Raw genomic sequence first — 17,852 nt, 5'->3', positions numbered from 1 at the left:
ACTCTATTCAAGTAAAATTGTGATGAAGAAACTTATCGCACTAGGGTTCTAAATCTAATACCCTGTCTAAAGGTTCATTCTTACAAATTCTGATCCACTTCCTCAGATCCATCCATTTAGGAGGTTCAGGTGTGGAGTCTGATGATCAACTAAGTTAAGAGCCGGGAGCCGGGAGCAGGAACAGCAGAGTTCTCAGACACAGAGCTCCAACGGAGAGAACGTTCCCAGTGACTCTTCAACGCGCGAGTAATTATATTGTGAATGTATGCATGAGTGAGAGTTATTTGTAAAAGTTTCCTAGGGAACCAAATTTTTGCCGGGTATGCTTTCCCGGAAAAGTTCCCATTTCTATCCCTATGTGAGCCGGGAAAGTGCAAGTCTTCACCTGATTCCCATGGTTTGGTCACTGTTTGTCTCCGATCATTAGCGACACGACCAGAGACAAGAGACCCCTCATTATTGGTATCTTGGCAATGGTGCAAGTTTTTCCTTTCGGGTATCCAAAATCCAACATTGACTTACCACTAGGTGGATATTGAATAGCGTGTTGAGTATTTTGTCTCGCAAACATACCGAATTTTTGCAAACTTATTTGGCTCAATAAGTCATCTGAAGCTCATCATTTACCTAGTAGGTAAGTCAATACCCAAAAAACAGATGAAGACTTTTGCCCCCTTATAATAGTCTATAGGGAAGTGTTGAATATCCGAAAGTAAAAGTTTCCACCTGTCGCCAAGAGGCCAATGAAGGGTCTCTTGTCTCTGGACGCGACATACCGCGTGAGAAAGCGACAGTGTTCCGGCAACACTGACACACTGACACATTGCTATTGTTACCGCGAACCTCCCCCCCCCCCCCCCCCCGCGACCCGCGAGTGGACACCGTGTCACGCGGGCCCAGACCACTCGATCCCGGACAGATCACTGTCACACTCCAGTTGTCGCGTTATTGCACGCCCGCGAGCGGCCGCACAGTGGATCAAGTCGATCAGAGAAGTCAGACATGAAATTTTTGTTTGTAACTGCAAATTAGGACGTTTATCTCGTCATTTTTTTAAATTTTAAGGGGTTCTCTTTGAAGAAAATGTCACGGGGAAACCAATGAAATACTTTTAGAACCTCGAAATTTGGTATAAACGAAGTTATAAGCATTTGAAGTTACCAAATTTTGTCCAAACTCTCCGATTGGCTCGATCCAATGTGCGGCCGCGGTCCAAGTCCTCAGTTGGGCCACTCGCCGCGCGCCGCGTTGGCCCACTGCAGTTTTGGCACTGCTACCGATTCGCCGAATTGCCGAGTCGCACTCAAGGTTTCTGCCATTCCTTCGAACCCTGACAGCTCCATCGATTCATGTTGCAGTCGAACTTCGATAGCTCGAACCTTAGTAAGAGCCGTCCGGGAGACAAAAAGAAACCCACCGCTAACCTCTCGACGACAAGTTGAAACTTTTCGAGGATTCAACACTATGACTTATGTTGTTTGTCTTTCGGCTTTTGACCTACCTACTTGGTAGATGATGAGCATCGAGTTGTTAATTGAATTTACGCACGTGACACTTGAACGGTTTTCAATTCTAAGAGACCGTTCACAGATTACGTCAGCTATGGAAGGGAGAAAGGGGTCTATAGGGGTACAACCCAAAAAGGAGAGGTGAAGGGGGTTAAATCCAGGAAGACATATCCTAATATTTAATCAAAATAATATTTCAAAAAGATCATTTTTTGCTATTAATTTTTTAGATTTTTTTCGTTATTTTCTGAGATATTAGGAAGTTGGAGTTAGGTTAGTCCTACCAAAAGAGGGGAGGGCGAGAGGATGTCGTAGGGGTGCCTTAACAGGGGAGGAGGAGTCAAAAAGGTGACCAAAGTATCGATCCCGTTCAGAAAGTTTTTAAATGTTCTCTCAGAGCCTCTTTAAAGACTATTCATTCCTTCATTGGAGGGGACCCAGTGATCTCTTCGGCGATCCCAGCCCCCCATCACCCTTAAAAATCGGAATCGAAGATCGAAAACTAGAATTCTCTATGAGCTCTAATTCGATCGCTCGAATTTCTCACGTTCCCTCACCTTCGAGTTCTTTGAGTCAATTTCAAGACGATCCTTGAAGTCCATAAGAATATTTGCACGCAGAGCTCATCGGTCCGATTTTGATATAGTTACCGTTGGACGTGGGGCCGAAAACCGTGGCTCCTCTGACGATAGGGCGTATCTCAATTTCAGCGTGAGCCCTGATCTCCGTAAAACTCAATGTTTTACGGGATTCATGCGGAAATACAGATACGCCCTTTCATCAAAGGAGCAACGAAATTAGAATGGAGTCGCGGGTCGTGCCGAAAAGAATTTCACGCGCGGCTCAAGGTCTGTGAAATGAGCCGTGGAAATACCACACGGGTTGATCCCAAACGAAACTGATTGTTTGACCGTTCGGTTCCCGCGGAGCCGCGGTAATTATTATCATAATTCGTATGCTGCCGAAGGAGGTGAGGGGAGTGCTTCATTACTGCCGTGCTGTGGAAGAACGACGTATGAACATTCGAGAGTTGCCAAATTTCCTCTCGAAAAATAGTTGTTTTTGAAGAAAGTTATGAATCTTTTCCTTTGAAATTTTCAGGAACTTTAGGTGACATTGCGAACAAAATTATCTGGAAAATTGGAGGAAAAATATTTACAATTTTTTTCGAAAATTCTTGATTTACCACAGGAAATTCGGCAACACCTGAAGGTTCATACGGCGTTCTTCCTTAGCATGGCAGTACTGGACGGTCCGCTTTTTTGCGGTTTTCTCGTCTCGTTTCTATCCGAACTCCATTCGCTGTTAGGTCAGTTGAGCGTGGCACAGATTCGTGTTTTGATGATCGCATCCTGGATGGATGTGTGGTTTGTTTACACGGGTGAACTTGACCTGAACTTTGCCCGAAATGGTTTAGCGGTCACTTCAACGAACTAGTTTCAGCTCGGTTGAAAACCAGTGGCGTGGCTTGTTTTGCGATACAGTATATTGATTGATCTGCCAATTAAAATCTATGGAAAAGGATCGATAAATAGGGTGTTTGCAACGAATTTTTTCATAATCGATTCTCTACTACAGCCAAATGCATGAGGAAATATCGATAATCGATTATTAATACCTCGCCACTGATGAAAACGCTCCGACGAGCTAGGGATAAAATTATCATTTGACTCTGTTCAGTAGGCTGATTATCGAAATCGATAGGGTCAAGTTTTTGACCTGTTCTTGAACTAACGGTTATTCCCAATAATTCAATCGCCCGCTGATAATTACCTACAACAAAAACCGGTTATAAAAAACACCTTAATATATACCACCATATAGTATTAATAAAGCACCTTATTTCTGCATATTGAAACTACTAGCTTTCACGTTCGTTCGTTAAAGCATAATAGCATAATACCATAAAATCACCTATGTACTCATAGGAAAACTAATGGGGCTTATGTTGTTTCTATAATGCACCCCGGAAATAGTGGTTCCCATTTGCAAATGGAAAGTCCAATTGTAAAATAGGCTTAGCAGAAAGTGCATCAAGTAGACTATACATTTTGCAATATAAGCAGCTTCTATTTACGGCTCATCTATAAGAACACCCATTTACCTATGGAAACTTATAACAATACGTTGCTTCAGTTGCAAGAGTTAGTAATTATTTTAGCTCCCTATTGCAAAATGTAGCCCAAGCGTCTTCCCTTGAAATACGGCCAATTTTAGGCTCTCCTACTTTTCTTTACGTTCGTTCAAGTCTCCTGCCGTATCGAACATCATACGAGCCATTAGTTTCCCGATGCACATACGCGTTTTTACGGATGCGCCAGAAATTATAGTTCCTAATTGCAAAATGCAGTCCAACTCAGAATCGGAAGGTCGAAACTCCGTTTCCATTCTCTCAAGGTGGTAGGGAATACTGCTCTTTGACATTCTCATTGGTAATGCCATTTACAGCAGCTCAACGTATGTGCGCTGTGTTGGGAGCAGGTGGCAAAAACCGGTGACGTCACTTACTCTGCCATGTTAACGAGGAGAGCCATAATACTCAAATTTTCGAAGCCTAGTATCCTTCAAAAATCATCAGATACGAAGAAATCCAACTAAATACTAAAACAGCAAAATTCGTCTTCTTCGTATAGAAATGAGAGCCAGCATAATGCCGTAACTGCAAAAAGATTGAGGTTGTTCCAGGCAAAACAGCCGCAAGCGGTATTAAGTAGCCAGTAAACTGTACTTTCTGAGTAAAAGGGCGCTTTTTTACTCAGTACACAACAATTTTTCGAAATTTTCGAGCATCTTCGAGCGAAAATTTTATAGCATCCTACGTTAGTTTTGTCATGAATAATCGTCAAATAATAAATATGGTATATTTTCCCATACACTGACACAATTATACGAGTATGATAGACTCTGAGGTAGCATTTACCATATTATGGTACAATTCTGGTGAATACTATCATAATTCTAGTTATTTTCACTAAACAGTATAACTATAACAAAAATCAAGTAGACTTAGAGTATATGCTACCATACTTTTTTTCCGTACATCCTTCCTTCTTTTCTCGGTCGAATGGAGACGGGGGGTGTACGCCCCCTACGCCCCCCCCCCCTTGAATGAATGACTTACAACGAAATCTGGCGCTTACGCGCGGAAAGCGCGAGTAGTGCCGCGGCGGATTACGAGTCGGCGGGGGGGGGGAGGGGGGCGAAAGCGCGATCCTCGCTAATTTCAGCGGAAAGGAAAACGCATCTCTGCTTTGCGGTCGCATTTTCCAGGTTAATTAAGGTCATCGCTCATCTCAATCTCATCGGGCCCGTCATCGGCTCGTTTACTCGCGCGAGCGGCTCCGTTGTCCGGGCTCATCGCGCGCGAGTCCGTTCGCATTCGCTATTCGCACTCGCCAACTCGTTCACTGGGCCACCGGCTCGCCCTACCCCGCCCCACCGCGCCTCGCCACCCCTCGTCGAGTGTCCAGTGTCGAGTGTCCCTGTCCACGACGACGACGGCGACGACGCGTTGGTCTTGGTTGCTCCACGTCGCGCTTGCGCAATACGCACGTGGCGCGGGAAAGTTTAACCGACTCGCCTGCCATCCCCAGCTTGCGTCGGTTGCAATGAGAGCAGAGACAAATTGCACCGCAGCTGCGGCTCAATCTGTGGAGCTGAAATCCATGGTTTTATGAACCGATAAAATCAATAAGCGCTATCCAGAAGAGACCCTCTACTGGCCTCTTGGCGACAGATGGAAACATTCACTTTCGGAGATCCAATACTATCTTATGGATAATTTAGATAGGGTACATAGAGTCACTAGGAGGTCATGCCCCCTGGCCAAAAATTGTTGCTGCGCACTATGGCACAACGCGGTCGAAGTAATTGCAATAGAAGAATTTGTGCAAATACAGTAATTTTGACCAAAACAACAGTGCAGTTGAAGTAATTTTAACATGAAAATAAGTTGGTAATGTCAGGGAAACAATAGCGTAGCTGCAATAATTTGCTCAAAAATCAGTGTGCTAGCAGAAATTTAGACTTTTTTTTTATCAAGTCAAAGCTCTTACAGAGTTGACAGTAAAACGGGTGTGGAAAGGAAAGTGCGGTAAGGTGTAGAATAGGCAGTTTGCACATCGAAACGTATACGTAAAGGTGTAATGCTTGAAGTTTATCCACCATGTTGAAGGCGCTACGTATGTTCCGCGCAGGCGCGCCTGAAGCGTCAGCGAATTAAGATTTAAAAATGCATCCTTTTTGCTGGAAATTCAATAAGTGCTTTGCTTTTGATAACTATGTATAATTTACTGATTGCACACTGATTTGTAAATAAATTACTGCAATTGCGCTAATACTTAGTTGATTCTACCCAGACTGCGTTAATTTTTTTGTTAAAGTTACTTCGACGGTGACAATTCTATCCCGACCGCACTGTGTAACAGTGCATAGGGAAAATTAGCTTTTTGCAAAAAATATCAATGTGATAGCAGTAACTTACACATTTTTATCAAAATTGAGCCTCTTACAGAGTTTTCAGCAAAAAAGATATTAAAAGGTCTGTACAAAAGGATGCAGAGTAGGCAATTTGCACATAGAAACGTGCAAGTAACGGTGTAGTGTTTGAAGTATATCTACTATGTTGAAGGCGCTATTTGTGGTGAAAGCATAAATTGAAGAACTCTCTGCATTCTGCATCCCTGAATTGAACATTTTTCAAAACTGTGCTCTCAGTTCCGGAGAAATTCTACTATTTCGCACTCGAATTTTGTTGGGTTTGTAAGACTATCGTGCTCAAGACATTGAGCGGCAGAAGACAGCAGCGTGGCTGGCGCATTGCGACTCAGGGTCTAAAACGCACAGCGGGTGCAAATCGGCATCGTAAGCGTCGCGACGCCCGACGAGGCGACTTGCGTGGAGCCGCGACCGCGAGACGCACGCTCGAATGCGCCCAAACGGCACGCAAGAGGAAGCTAATCGACGATAACGCTAACGACGCCAAGTGCGCAAGGAACTCGCAAGTCTTAACCCACTCCTCAACCGTGGGGTTTACTAACCTGCAGACTGATTATTGAAAGTGAGAGATAAAGCAATGGACAAAGAAGACATAGGTAGTATGGAGCGATGCTATTGGTTTTAATGGGTGGTTCCTATAGACTAAGGGTTTACTAACCTGCGGGCCGATTATTGAAATTGATAGACAAAGCTGTAGAAAAAAATGACAAAAGGGATATGGAGGGATCCTATTGGTGAAAGCTGGTGGTTGCAATGGACAAAGGCAGTGGGTAATAGACAAACTAACGGCGACCCACGAGAAACCCCACAGTTAGTCCATCATTTTCTCCCTTAGTCCATAAGAGCCACACATTTCAACCAATAGGATCGCTCCATAACCCCTATGTTTTCCTTGTCTATAGCTTTCTCTATCAATTTCAATAATCAGCCCGCTGCGGCCTGATTATTGAAATTGATAGAATAAGCGATAGACAAAGAAGACATAGGTAGTATGGAGCGATCCTATTGGTTTAAATGGGTGGTTCCTATAGAAAATTTGATGGACTAACTATCGAGTCTCTTGTGGGTTGCTGTTAATTAGTCTATTCTCGTACCTCGTTTCTTCATTGCACCCACCCACTTCCATCAACAGGATCCCTCTTTTTCTCTTTTGTCTTCTTTGTCTATAGCTTTGTTACAACTATTCTAACGCGAGGGATCCGTTTTCGTATATTCGCAAGAATGTAGGAGAGTCATGCCTGTCAGCTTGACAGGACAAGGATTCAATAGCATGCCAGATAAATTAGTGATCTAGTGATGAAATACCCCAAAATTTCAACAGGAATCGCGATTATAATGATGCAGTCCCCGAAAACAGTACATGAAAGAAGAAATGAGAGGCTTGGAGGACAGGTGGGATATGTGCAGTTTTTGAAAAATTGAGTTATCACTGGGAAAAAAAAACACATTGGATCTAGAGCCCAGACTCTTGAAAACATTGACAAGAAAAATGACTCTTGGTTCAATCAGATTTAAGCTTAAATCAAAAGGAAATCCGTTCAAATTAAGAGGCTTGGTTCTTGATTTAAGCTTAGATCTGATTGAATCAAGAGTATTTTTTCTTGTCGATGTTTTTAAGAGTCTGGACTCTATAGATCCGATGTGTTTTTTCTCAGTGATCAATGATTTCAACTGAGCTATTCCCACGGTGTGTTCTTTGAAAAATTCACTAATCGAATTAAATTTTTTTAAGCATCAAAAAGTGAGTTTAAACTTTCTTTCCGCCCAGGACTCCATATCATTTTGTAACTTTCAACACGTATTCTTCGGAATAGGAAGAACTGCACTTATCCCATGTGCCGTCCAAGACCCTCAAATGATAATGAATATGAATTTTTAACAAACCTGGCCTTGTAATACGCGTCGGATTGAAGCGGTTGGTGTAGTTCATTTTGAAGTATTGCTCTACGATAGCTCGCTCTGTTTTTCCAGGGCCGTGTTCCGGACTGAAAAGGTACTCTGGATCCATTTCGTATTTGATGTTCTGGAACCCGGTGACGCAGAGTAGCGTGAGGAAGATGGGCACGATGATGAAGTAGCCGGGGTAGTTGGCTACGATGAGTCCAAGTCGGTAGAAGCATTTTGTTAGGATTTTATCTACCCAAGAGAGACCGCACGCCATTTTGTTTTGAGGGCTCCTGCAAACAAATCAACGTGATTTTCATTATTCAGTCCAAACTACAAGTTTAGATCAGGCTAAATTAGGTTGGATTAGATTAGTTCGAATAAGGTAGCTAGAATAAGTTCCAATGAAGGAGAAAACTTTTTGCCTCTACACGCTTGTTGCTAATTGTTTCAGTGGATGCATATTGTACATTTTGGACGTCAAGTCCATCCAATCACAAAATTACACAGCAAAACACCGGTAGTTGATAGAATATCACAAGGCATGGTGCAATTGAAATAAGAACAATCGAACAAATGAAAGGTTAAGAAGTTTGTTCCAGTTTCAGTATATTTCAACGGCCGAAAAGCGAAACCGCATATCTTAATTGCGGTATTTCAAAATTTCCGCTCTTACTTTATTTACTCGAGAATATACAAGCCAATTTTATAGATTGAAATAAATACTGAATATTATGCTGCTAGAGGAGAAAAATCAAAGAAGTTTTCAAGAAATTCCGTTGACTGGTTATTCAAAGAAAAAATTGAGTTTGACAGGAAGTCTGCAACGTCGCATGCAAACGAAGAAACGCGGTTTCGCACTTTGAACATCGATTTCAGGATTTAAAAATCAGATCCATCTTGGTGAATAGAGATCAGTGTAATCGGGAAATTTTGTTTATTGTCACTACCATGAGAGCAGTAATTGAGAAATTTAATGCTTATATTTTTCACCTGTAAAAAAAATCTGAACAGCACCATTTTCTGAAATCTAACATGAACCGTATGTGCCCACGAATGTCAAAAATAAATGATTGATGTAACACATAGTATTATTTTTGCTTAGGTACATTAATCTTTCGATATGTAATACGAGGTAGAAATACAAATGTAGCTTGCAGCTCGATATTATACCGTCAAAATACCTCTATGATTCAACGCAGGTGCTCATGAGGCAAATTCCCTTTCAGAAAAAGTTCCAACATTTTTTGAAGGGAATGAGGGAGGGAGAGAGGGTGGAATTAACCTCGGAAAAACAAGTAATTTAATCTGGAGAAAATCTTCGTAGAAGTAGGTGCACTTTATGATTAGGCATCGCGCCAGGTTTTCTCCTCATCAGACGAATGAAGATATCTATGCTGCCGCGCTGAGGTTAAAAGTTCGAAGTTTCTTGCCTTTTGCCGTTTAACTTTGAACATTAATAGAGATGTCACCGGTCCCGGCAAAGAATTCAGCGGTCGCCGTTTCATAAATTAAATGTCGCTAAGAATAGATACGTGTTTTGTCAACTTTAACCGACGGTTTGGAAGCGTTGATGTATTATCGTCGCGCTCACGGCAGAGCACAGTGGAGCGATAATAATTTGATGGAAGTTGAACAGTTTATGTTATACTATGACAATAAAACTACGAATTGTGATTTTTATTTCGACACATTTTACATTTTAAAGGGTGCCTCTACGGCTAAAGCTACTTTTTTAGTAGTACTTTTAAGAGTAGTAGCTTTTAAAGCTACTACTCTTTACTTTTAAGCCTCTGCATGTTGTACTGACAACGATGCGTCGCAAGCAGTCAGTAATCGCTGGCAATTAGAAGGCGGCATGCGTATTCGCTCGTGAAATTGAAATAATACGCATCGACATATATCAATGGTATGCAACTCCGTACGTACAACTGTGGCTTGGGGCGCCTTCAATCTCAGTGATACTCTCCGCTATGCCACGGAGTTAGTTTAGTTGCTTAACCTAACCAAACCAAACTAAGGTCACTGATTTCACCACCTGCACCTCAGGAGTATGCTAGTTGGTACCATGCATTCAAGAAAAAGAAAGTCTGTTCAATTCCAATCATGCGAATCATTATTTTCTGTCTTGTTTCTATATTATGAATTTCTATATTGTATCATTCAACACCAATAGAACGAAATTTGCCGGCGATTGCTAATTTCCTGCGACAGAAATAAACTTTTAAAGGCTCTGCATCATGTCGATGACCGAAGTGCGAAACCTCGTTACTCCGTTTGCAACGTTGCAGACATCTTGTCATACTTTATTTTTTTTTTGGAATGCTACACTGGAAAAAAAAAACACATTGGATCTAGAGTTCAGACTCTTAAAAACATCGACAAGAAAAAGTACTCTTGATTCAATCAGAATATAGCTTAAATCAAGAACCAATTAAGCCTCTTAATTTAAGCGGATTTCGTTTTGATTCAAGCAAAAATCCGATTGAATCAAGAGTATTTTTTCTTGTCAATGTTTTTAAGAGTCTGGACTCCAGATCCAATGTGGTTTTTTTTTTCAAGTGTAGTCAACTTCATTGCTTGAAAACTTCCTTGATTTTTTTTCTCTTGCAGAAGAATATTCCGTATAAATTGCAACCTATGAGGATAAATTGTTTCTTTTCGAAAAAATAAAATTGGAGCATAGGTTTTGAAACACCGCAATAAAGATACGTGGCTTTGCACTTTAGCCATCGACTTTGACCTCTCCCATTCCCTGCCCACCGTGCGGAGACGGGTTCACCATTAAGGTTGTTGTTATTTTCGCAGGGAAATGACGCCCAGAGGAATTTGATTCTGGTTACTCGACGGCACATAGCTTGTAGTTTGCGTGCGACTCCAATTAGAAGCAATTAAAATTGCTCACTTGATACACTGCTCAAGAGGAGTCTCTGTATCGAACACGGGACAAGACCTGGATGCCGTGAGCTATCAACTGCCCAAGAGGACATCAATCTACATAATACCTCCGCTGAACCTTTTGGTCATCTCCATTGTGCTGGCGAGCAACTGGCATTTCTCCGAGGGCTTTTACCTTTCCACGGCGTCAAAGGTCTGCCTCAGAGGGTTCGTTGACCGCGGTCTGAGCTGCGCGATCAAAATTTCGACGAGTGAAGTGCAAAACCACGTATCTCCATCGTGGCGTTGTGAAATCCCCGCTCCTTCTTTATATTTTCGGAGGGAGAGAAGCCAATTTGTTTTTCTGAAAAATCAGGATTTTTGAGATACGTGTTTTTTGGTGATTTCATCATTGATGGGCCGTTCTCTTGCGTATTATGAAGATTCTGTGCTAGTAAATCTTACTTGAAGGACAAGATTCGCTTTAATTCTAAAGATCACCATCAGTTTTGCTGTATGATAACCAGTGAACAGCACGACGTGTGCGGAATGATCTCTTCAGCGAGCAGGTCCCAGTTCAACAAACTTACTCAGCAAACGGCTCAACGCGATAATCATCAGTCATCATTAGGCGAAAATGTGTTGTTATACCCGTGAGAAAATGTTGAACTCTAGAATATAACTACCGTTGCCTACGGTACCTGTGCAATGCTTCGTTTTTTGGTCATAGAGTGGACAGTGAATGATTGTGCGTCGATTGTAGATGTAGAAGTAAGGTATCAGAATTCCTGTTAGACCCTTACACGGGGTATAGGTCCGTACACGATTACTATAAGGATCATTGCGAAATACACTTGCAAGTATCCATTTTCGCTAAATATCGTCCAACTTAAACTGCACCAATTATTCGAGGACATAGCAAATCGTTACTTTTGAAAATTGCATTTGCAATGAACGGGAAAATTCAAAAACTATAACGATGATCTTTCTGAGACATTACAAAATACCAGTAAATAGGGAAAGAGCGAAGGCACCAAAAATGTATTTTTTTATTAAAATTTTGCGTAAGAGGCGTAATACATACTAAAATATCCCAAAATAAACTAATTACCAAGAACAGTGAGCATACTTTACATTAAAAACGATAAAGTAGGAGTTCCAAATCACGATAAAACTAAAGTTAATACAAGTCAAATCGGTGGATTATCAACTTGATATTTTTTATTTCCTCCTGGAAACTTATCATTCAACAAATAAATACTGCTCAACCTTAAACGAAATTTCTTTTTTACCCTGATGCACTAAATTTGAATATTAGCTCAGAAACATTCACCACACTGCTGAGAAAATTTAAATTATGTTTTTACCGTTTTCCATGTGAAATTTTTCTAATGAATCCTGCATAAGGAGCTTATTTCTCATACCCTGTTTGGTGGTTCATTGGAGGAGATGAACCAGGAAAAACTATCGAGCAAAGCCAAGCTGAATGTAAATTATGGAGAGAATCAATTTAATAAATTGATATTGCCATTTCACGCTGCAGTAACTGATAAATACTTGAGAAACATATCACACATGATGAAGATCTGAGGTTACCTGGCCACGATATCGTTGAAGTAACGAGTTGCCAACAAAAATAAATTGCCAAGTTAACATTTATTTAAGTATTTTTCAATGTTTGTGATTCATTCATCGGTGTCTCGAGAAATTTTTAAATGCCCCAGTTAGGATCTGCGATGAACTTTTCAGGAGTTTTCCACATGAAGATTTTGGCAGGATAAATTTTGGCGTCCCACGCAAGTAAATACATACAGACTTTATTTTGCAGTTAGGAACGACTAATTTTGGCCCACCCCTCAAAAGCACCTTTCTGCACTGGGAAGTGAATGTCTCATACGTCGTTTCTCAAGTGAGCCATTGATTGTATTACCTTATTGCAGTATACAGTCCACATATTGTTCCTCTCGCGACGGGCCTGGTGAGAGTACAACATATTTCGAAGTAACATTCGGCAACGCTGCAAATCAAACTTGAATGATCGACGAAATGACCTCCACGACTCGAGGCGCTCTCAACATTGACCTACTACAACGACCCGCGCTTAAGAATAATATATACATAAATAAATGATGTATATATGTTTCCCCAAACCAGTTTCCGTCCTCTTCTTCGGTTCTTCCCCTAAGCTAGACGGATTTCACGAGCATCCATGTTTTACGTGGCCACCGTTTTCGTCCAGGGCAGTTGGAGGTCCTCCGATCTTGGATTTTGACCGTTCGACTCTGATCTTGCCCCTTGCGTCGCGTCGCGCCGCCGCGGGGAATTTTCCTCGCGTCTGCACGGAATTTCAACGGTAAACTACCAACTCACGTAACTCGATTGCGGTACTCCAGTCAGAGCCGGATTAAGGGGGTGGCCACATGGGCCGCGGCCCATGGCGGCAAATCTAGGGGCGGCAAATTTTGCATTTTTTTTTAAATGTAGGTATAAAAAAAAAAATCGGATTTATAAAAAAAAAATTACAAACGAAAAAAGGCTACAAAATCTCTGATTTCCTGAGAGTATAGTAATTTCTAATTTTGTCATCTTTCAGTGATACAAGAGACAGCACCTTTACTTAGTCGAGCTAAGAGAGAAACCAAACACACAATTTGGCCTGGAACGGCGCGGCGCGACTTAGGGAGAAATGATGACCAGGACTTGAGATGAAAAGGAGAAGCCCTCGGCGCGGCAATCGGCGTGTAACACATATTAGCGCCTACAAGACTGCACGAATACTTCACGCATTGCATCAAACACAGTGCGGCTATTGTGGTCAGTGTGAAACGGATAGCGCCTAAGAAAGCAATGCATGAATACTTCACGCATTGCGCCAAACACGGTGCGGTCGGCGCGGCGGCGGAACTGGCGGAAGTTTAAATCATTGAACCAAATGTGTTTGTTCCTTCATAATTTTTTCGTTCAGGGCTTCCAAAAAATGTGTTCAACACGAGTAAACGCGTCTTGTGCACCCCTCCCCCGCTGGCACGTTCACTTGATGGTTTTTATTGATGTTTCTAAAGGAATGAGAAGGGGGCCGCGGCAAATTACTGGCGGCCCATGGGCGGCAAGTAGGAAAATCCGGCCCTGACTCCAGTAATTCTGTCCCTATTTCAATTTTACATGCGGATGTTACCAGCAGGCTGAATATAGAAACTGATAGACAAAGCTATAGGCAAAGAGGACAGGGGGAAATATAGCCATCCTATCAGTTGATAGACCAGGGTAGGGGAAAATGATGGACTAACTATAGGGCCCCTATTGGGTTGCTGCTAGTTAGTCTATTGCTTACTTTCTTTGTCCATTGGAACTACCCGCCTCCACCAATAGGATCGCTCCATGGTCCATGTTCCCTATGTCTTCTTTTTCTATCGCTTTGTTTATCAATTTCAATAAACAGCCCACTGAGCTTTGTGTGCGAAGTTTTTAAGGATTATTCTGAAAGGCGCATGGGAAATCAAACGAAAAGACGAGAGCTCACAAAGATCTTTTCCGGCCTCAGAATTTTTCAAAAATTTGAAAAATTAACTTAAAAAAATTGCTGAGAGGGAAAATTGGACGCACTTAACCAGAGTAGCCTAGCTCCGTTTCAGGTTCCCTAAGCCTGGAAAAATCTAATTAAGAGTCTTGTTGGCGAAAAATTAAGTGCTTATGCTTAGCTTATATAATACTGAGCTTGAACCCCTCTACCTCATAAGATCCTGTAAAGCAAGCTCAGACCCCCCCCCCCCTTAAGTAGCTTACGCAATACTTGATCGCCCTCTTTCGGATGTTCATAAGGCGTCCTTCCTTGCACACCCATGTGGTAATCAATTTTTTACCCTGTTTAGTAGTTCATCCTGCATACGTTAAGATTTGGCAACAAGTCAAGTGTAAAGCCACGTCTCCACGAACAGCTCGCGACGCGAAGTTCTACCGCGCGGTTTACTCCAAATACTCGCTCGACTGCGTGCCACGATTTTAAACCTGTCGGTTTTCACAGACATTGCCAGCGCGAGTTAAAGTTATTTCATCAGCAGAAACCAAAGGCGTGGAGTGCTTTGCAATACATCGATTGATCTGCCATTTGAACCTATGGAAAAAGATCGATAAACAGGGTGTTCGCAACGAGCACCTTAAACGATCTACATCGATTCTTAGCCATAGCTTCAAATTGGGAAAAATCGATAATCGATCATTCACGCCACGCGACTGGCAGCAACTAGAGTCCCTTTATGCTGAGAGTCAAGACAACACCCCTCATGGAGTCACAAACGGGAGTAAAGATTACAGAAATTGAACGTTTTTTGTAATCTTTGATCGGCCCATTCTCAAATCCCTTTAGTTCTCCGTTCCTTCTCTCATTCCGTTTTTTCCTTGCCAAACCCGTAATTCCCTGGTCCATTCCAGATGATAATCTTTGCAATCGGTGAAAATGTAATCTTCATTCCCGTTTGTGACACTGTGAAGGCCTAAAATACGGGAACCAATCAGAAATGGATTCACATTGTCTTGACTCTCAGTATAAGGGGACTCTAGCAGCAACCTGAAGGATTAAAATAATCGCACCCTGTCGCGCGAAGAAGCCGCGCGGACAATGTCGCGTCGCGGGTTGCCTGTGGAGCCGTAGCCTCAGGTATTCTGATCAGGTACAGATCTAATTACCTGGCGCGCAAAGAGAGCTGAAACAAGCTTCGCGGAGATAATTTTATTGCGATCGGAGGAGAGTGGGGCGCGGTTCCTTATCGAATTGCGAATCAAAGGGAAGGTCAGTTACGGTTAACCGTCACATTCTGATTGCCAGCTGATCTACCGCTCGACCCGTACGCGCGCTCGCGGGGTTTCAGAGAGACGGTGATTGAAGCTAAAAATGCGATGTGAGGTGACAACGCCGACACCATAGCCGGTAATTGTCGGTAACCGGATGGTAATTGTTGATCAGTTTATGACGCCTTGCATTTCGGAGATTCCCTTTTCGCAACAACGTAATACATCATTAGCATCGGGCATGTATTGAAGGGTGTTCCAAAAGCAGCGCTGAGGAACAACTGAATCGCAGTTCATTTCGGACACCGAAACTTCTCGGTTCAGATAACCTAAGTTTTCGCCTGTATGAACCGAATTTTTTTAAGGTGAATCAAAATTCGGGTTCTGTGACCGAAAACTTCGACAGTGGCAATTCTTGAAAGTTATAGTGAAACTGTTTTTTCTCCATTCAGATGTATGTAAAACAATCGATTCTTGATGAACTAGTTTGTTTCACCTAAAATCGATATTTTTTTATAGATTTAAATGGAGGAAAAACAGTGCTGCAGACTTGCAAAATCTCTACTAAACTTAGATCACCTAAGGTACACTCTAGATTATCCGGATTAATTGGTGCCGGGCCCGATCCGGATAATAATAGTAGACACAAACACCACCAACCAACACCACAGTATTCTTATTATGTATACATCATGTACATACCAACACGAATGTAAAAGGTTAACACCAAATTGAACGACTCAATGGTGATTGTGAATGGTAGCCGACAACGATAAATTACAATACAACGATTAAAGCGCGCAATGCTTGAAGTATTCATGCAGTCTTGTAGCCGCTAATGTGCGTTTTAGGCTAACTAAGCGACTGCACTGCGTTTGGCGTAATGCGAGAAGTATTTATGCAATGTAGTAGGCGCTAATGCGTTCCACGCCGACCTCACTGTTTGGCGCAATGCGTGAAGTATTCCTTCAGCCTTGCAGGCGCCAATATGCCGTGCGACCGCTTCTCCGCGGATCCGCTCACCTATCGGAATGCGTACGTAGTTACATGGTTGCAAAATCGATCCGGATAATCCAGAGTCCGGATAATACGAAGCCGGCTAATCCAGAGTCTACTGTAAATTGATTAAAGTCTTTTACATATGTTAAATCTGAATCGATTTTCTTTTCTCTGTGTTTGTATGCCTATCATCTGATCTTGAAACGCATGTAGCTGAATTAAAACTGGGAAAGTCGTGCGTTATAAAGCGACTCTATATATATATATGATCTTCACGCATAAATCTACAATTATTGTTATCAATGCGCAATTTACCTATTCTTCCTTTCGTACGTTCATCTGAAAATTTGTGATAGAGAATAATTTACAGGTTACTCATAACTATGCATTTAGCGTTTTTTTTAACATCTTAAAGCACATTTCTCTATTTTTGTTTACAGATTTTAGTTTCCTCTTTGACATGGGATCTCCTGATGGTATTCTCCATGTTGCAGTAATTGAGATTTGAAGATTAAAATCAAATGTTTTAATATTCAAATCGAGCCTGAAAATCAAGAGGGAAGGTCAATTTTTAACATCAAATTGAAAATATCATTATTTTTATCCGTCATCGGTCGTCGATGTTTGAACTTATATGATATTTGAAAAACTTTGACGGAGACAAGACTTCGGAACAGCCTGTACAATAATCATGGCAGATTATCTAAAATGAGAAGTTTCTCCTCCTGTCTGTGTATTATTATGCTTTGCGGTTTCAAAAGATTGAGCATACGGTAAACAGCAGAGTGTTCGAGACTTTGTAGACGCGTCATTTTATGTTACAAGCAAGTTTTTGTCGAAGCTTTGCCGGAGGATATAGAAGGTGGTAGTGGCGCGGCGTGGCGTGCTTTACGTTATATCGATTGATTTGCCATTTGAAGCATGGAAAAGGATCGATAAACAGGGTGTTCGCAATGAATACCTCAATAATCGATTCTTTACCACAGCATCAAAAGGGGAAATATCGATAATCGATCATTCACGACTCGCCACTGGGTGGGAGTTGAATTAAAGTTGTTACAATGTTCTCTTGTTTCATTTCAATTGCTGCCCCTCTCTACAAGAATTTTCCGTCTTATGCCCCCCCCCCCTCCATTCATCTTTTTTTCTCTCTCACCGCGAGATGATGCTTGCATGCAAATAACATCCGGAGGTAAATTTCAGAGACGCCTTACTAATAACGTGAGCAATATAATCGGGTGAGATAAGAATTTAGTTTGGACGTTAACGCTAATTTTCCTTAGTCAGCTATACAGCCAGAAA

The 17,852-nt window shown here is 41.9% G+C and overlaps 1 protein-coding gene across 1 annotated transcript in view; it reads right to left on the bottom strand.

Annotated features, from left to right (window-relative positions):
- Ptr (patched domain-containing protein) overlaps positions 1–17,852 on the bottom strand; it is a 110,241-nt gene that overhangs the window by 38,462 nt on the left and 53,927 nt on the right. Inside the window, exon 2 of the mRNA XM_019046140.2 lies at positions 7,890–8,182. Coding sequence (XP_018901685.1) covers positions 7,890–8,166 — 277 coding nt within the window. The 5' untranslated portion in view covers positions 8,167–8,182. The remainder of the gene's footprint in view (positions 1–7,889; positions 8,183–17,852) is intronic.

Source organism: Bemisia tabaci, chromosome 2 (assembly GCF_918797505.1).
Source record: "Bemisia tabaci chromosome 2, PGI_BMITA_v3".
In the NCBI taxonomy this organism is placed as follows: Eukaryota; Metazoa; Arthropoda; class Insecta; order Hemiptera; family Aleyrodidae; genus Bemisia; species Bemisia tabaci.
This window is presented reverse-complemented; position numbering and strand designations above follow the sequence as displayed.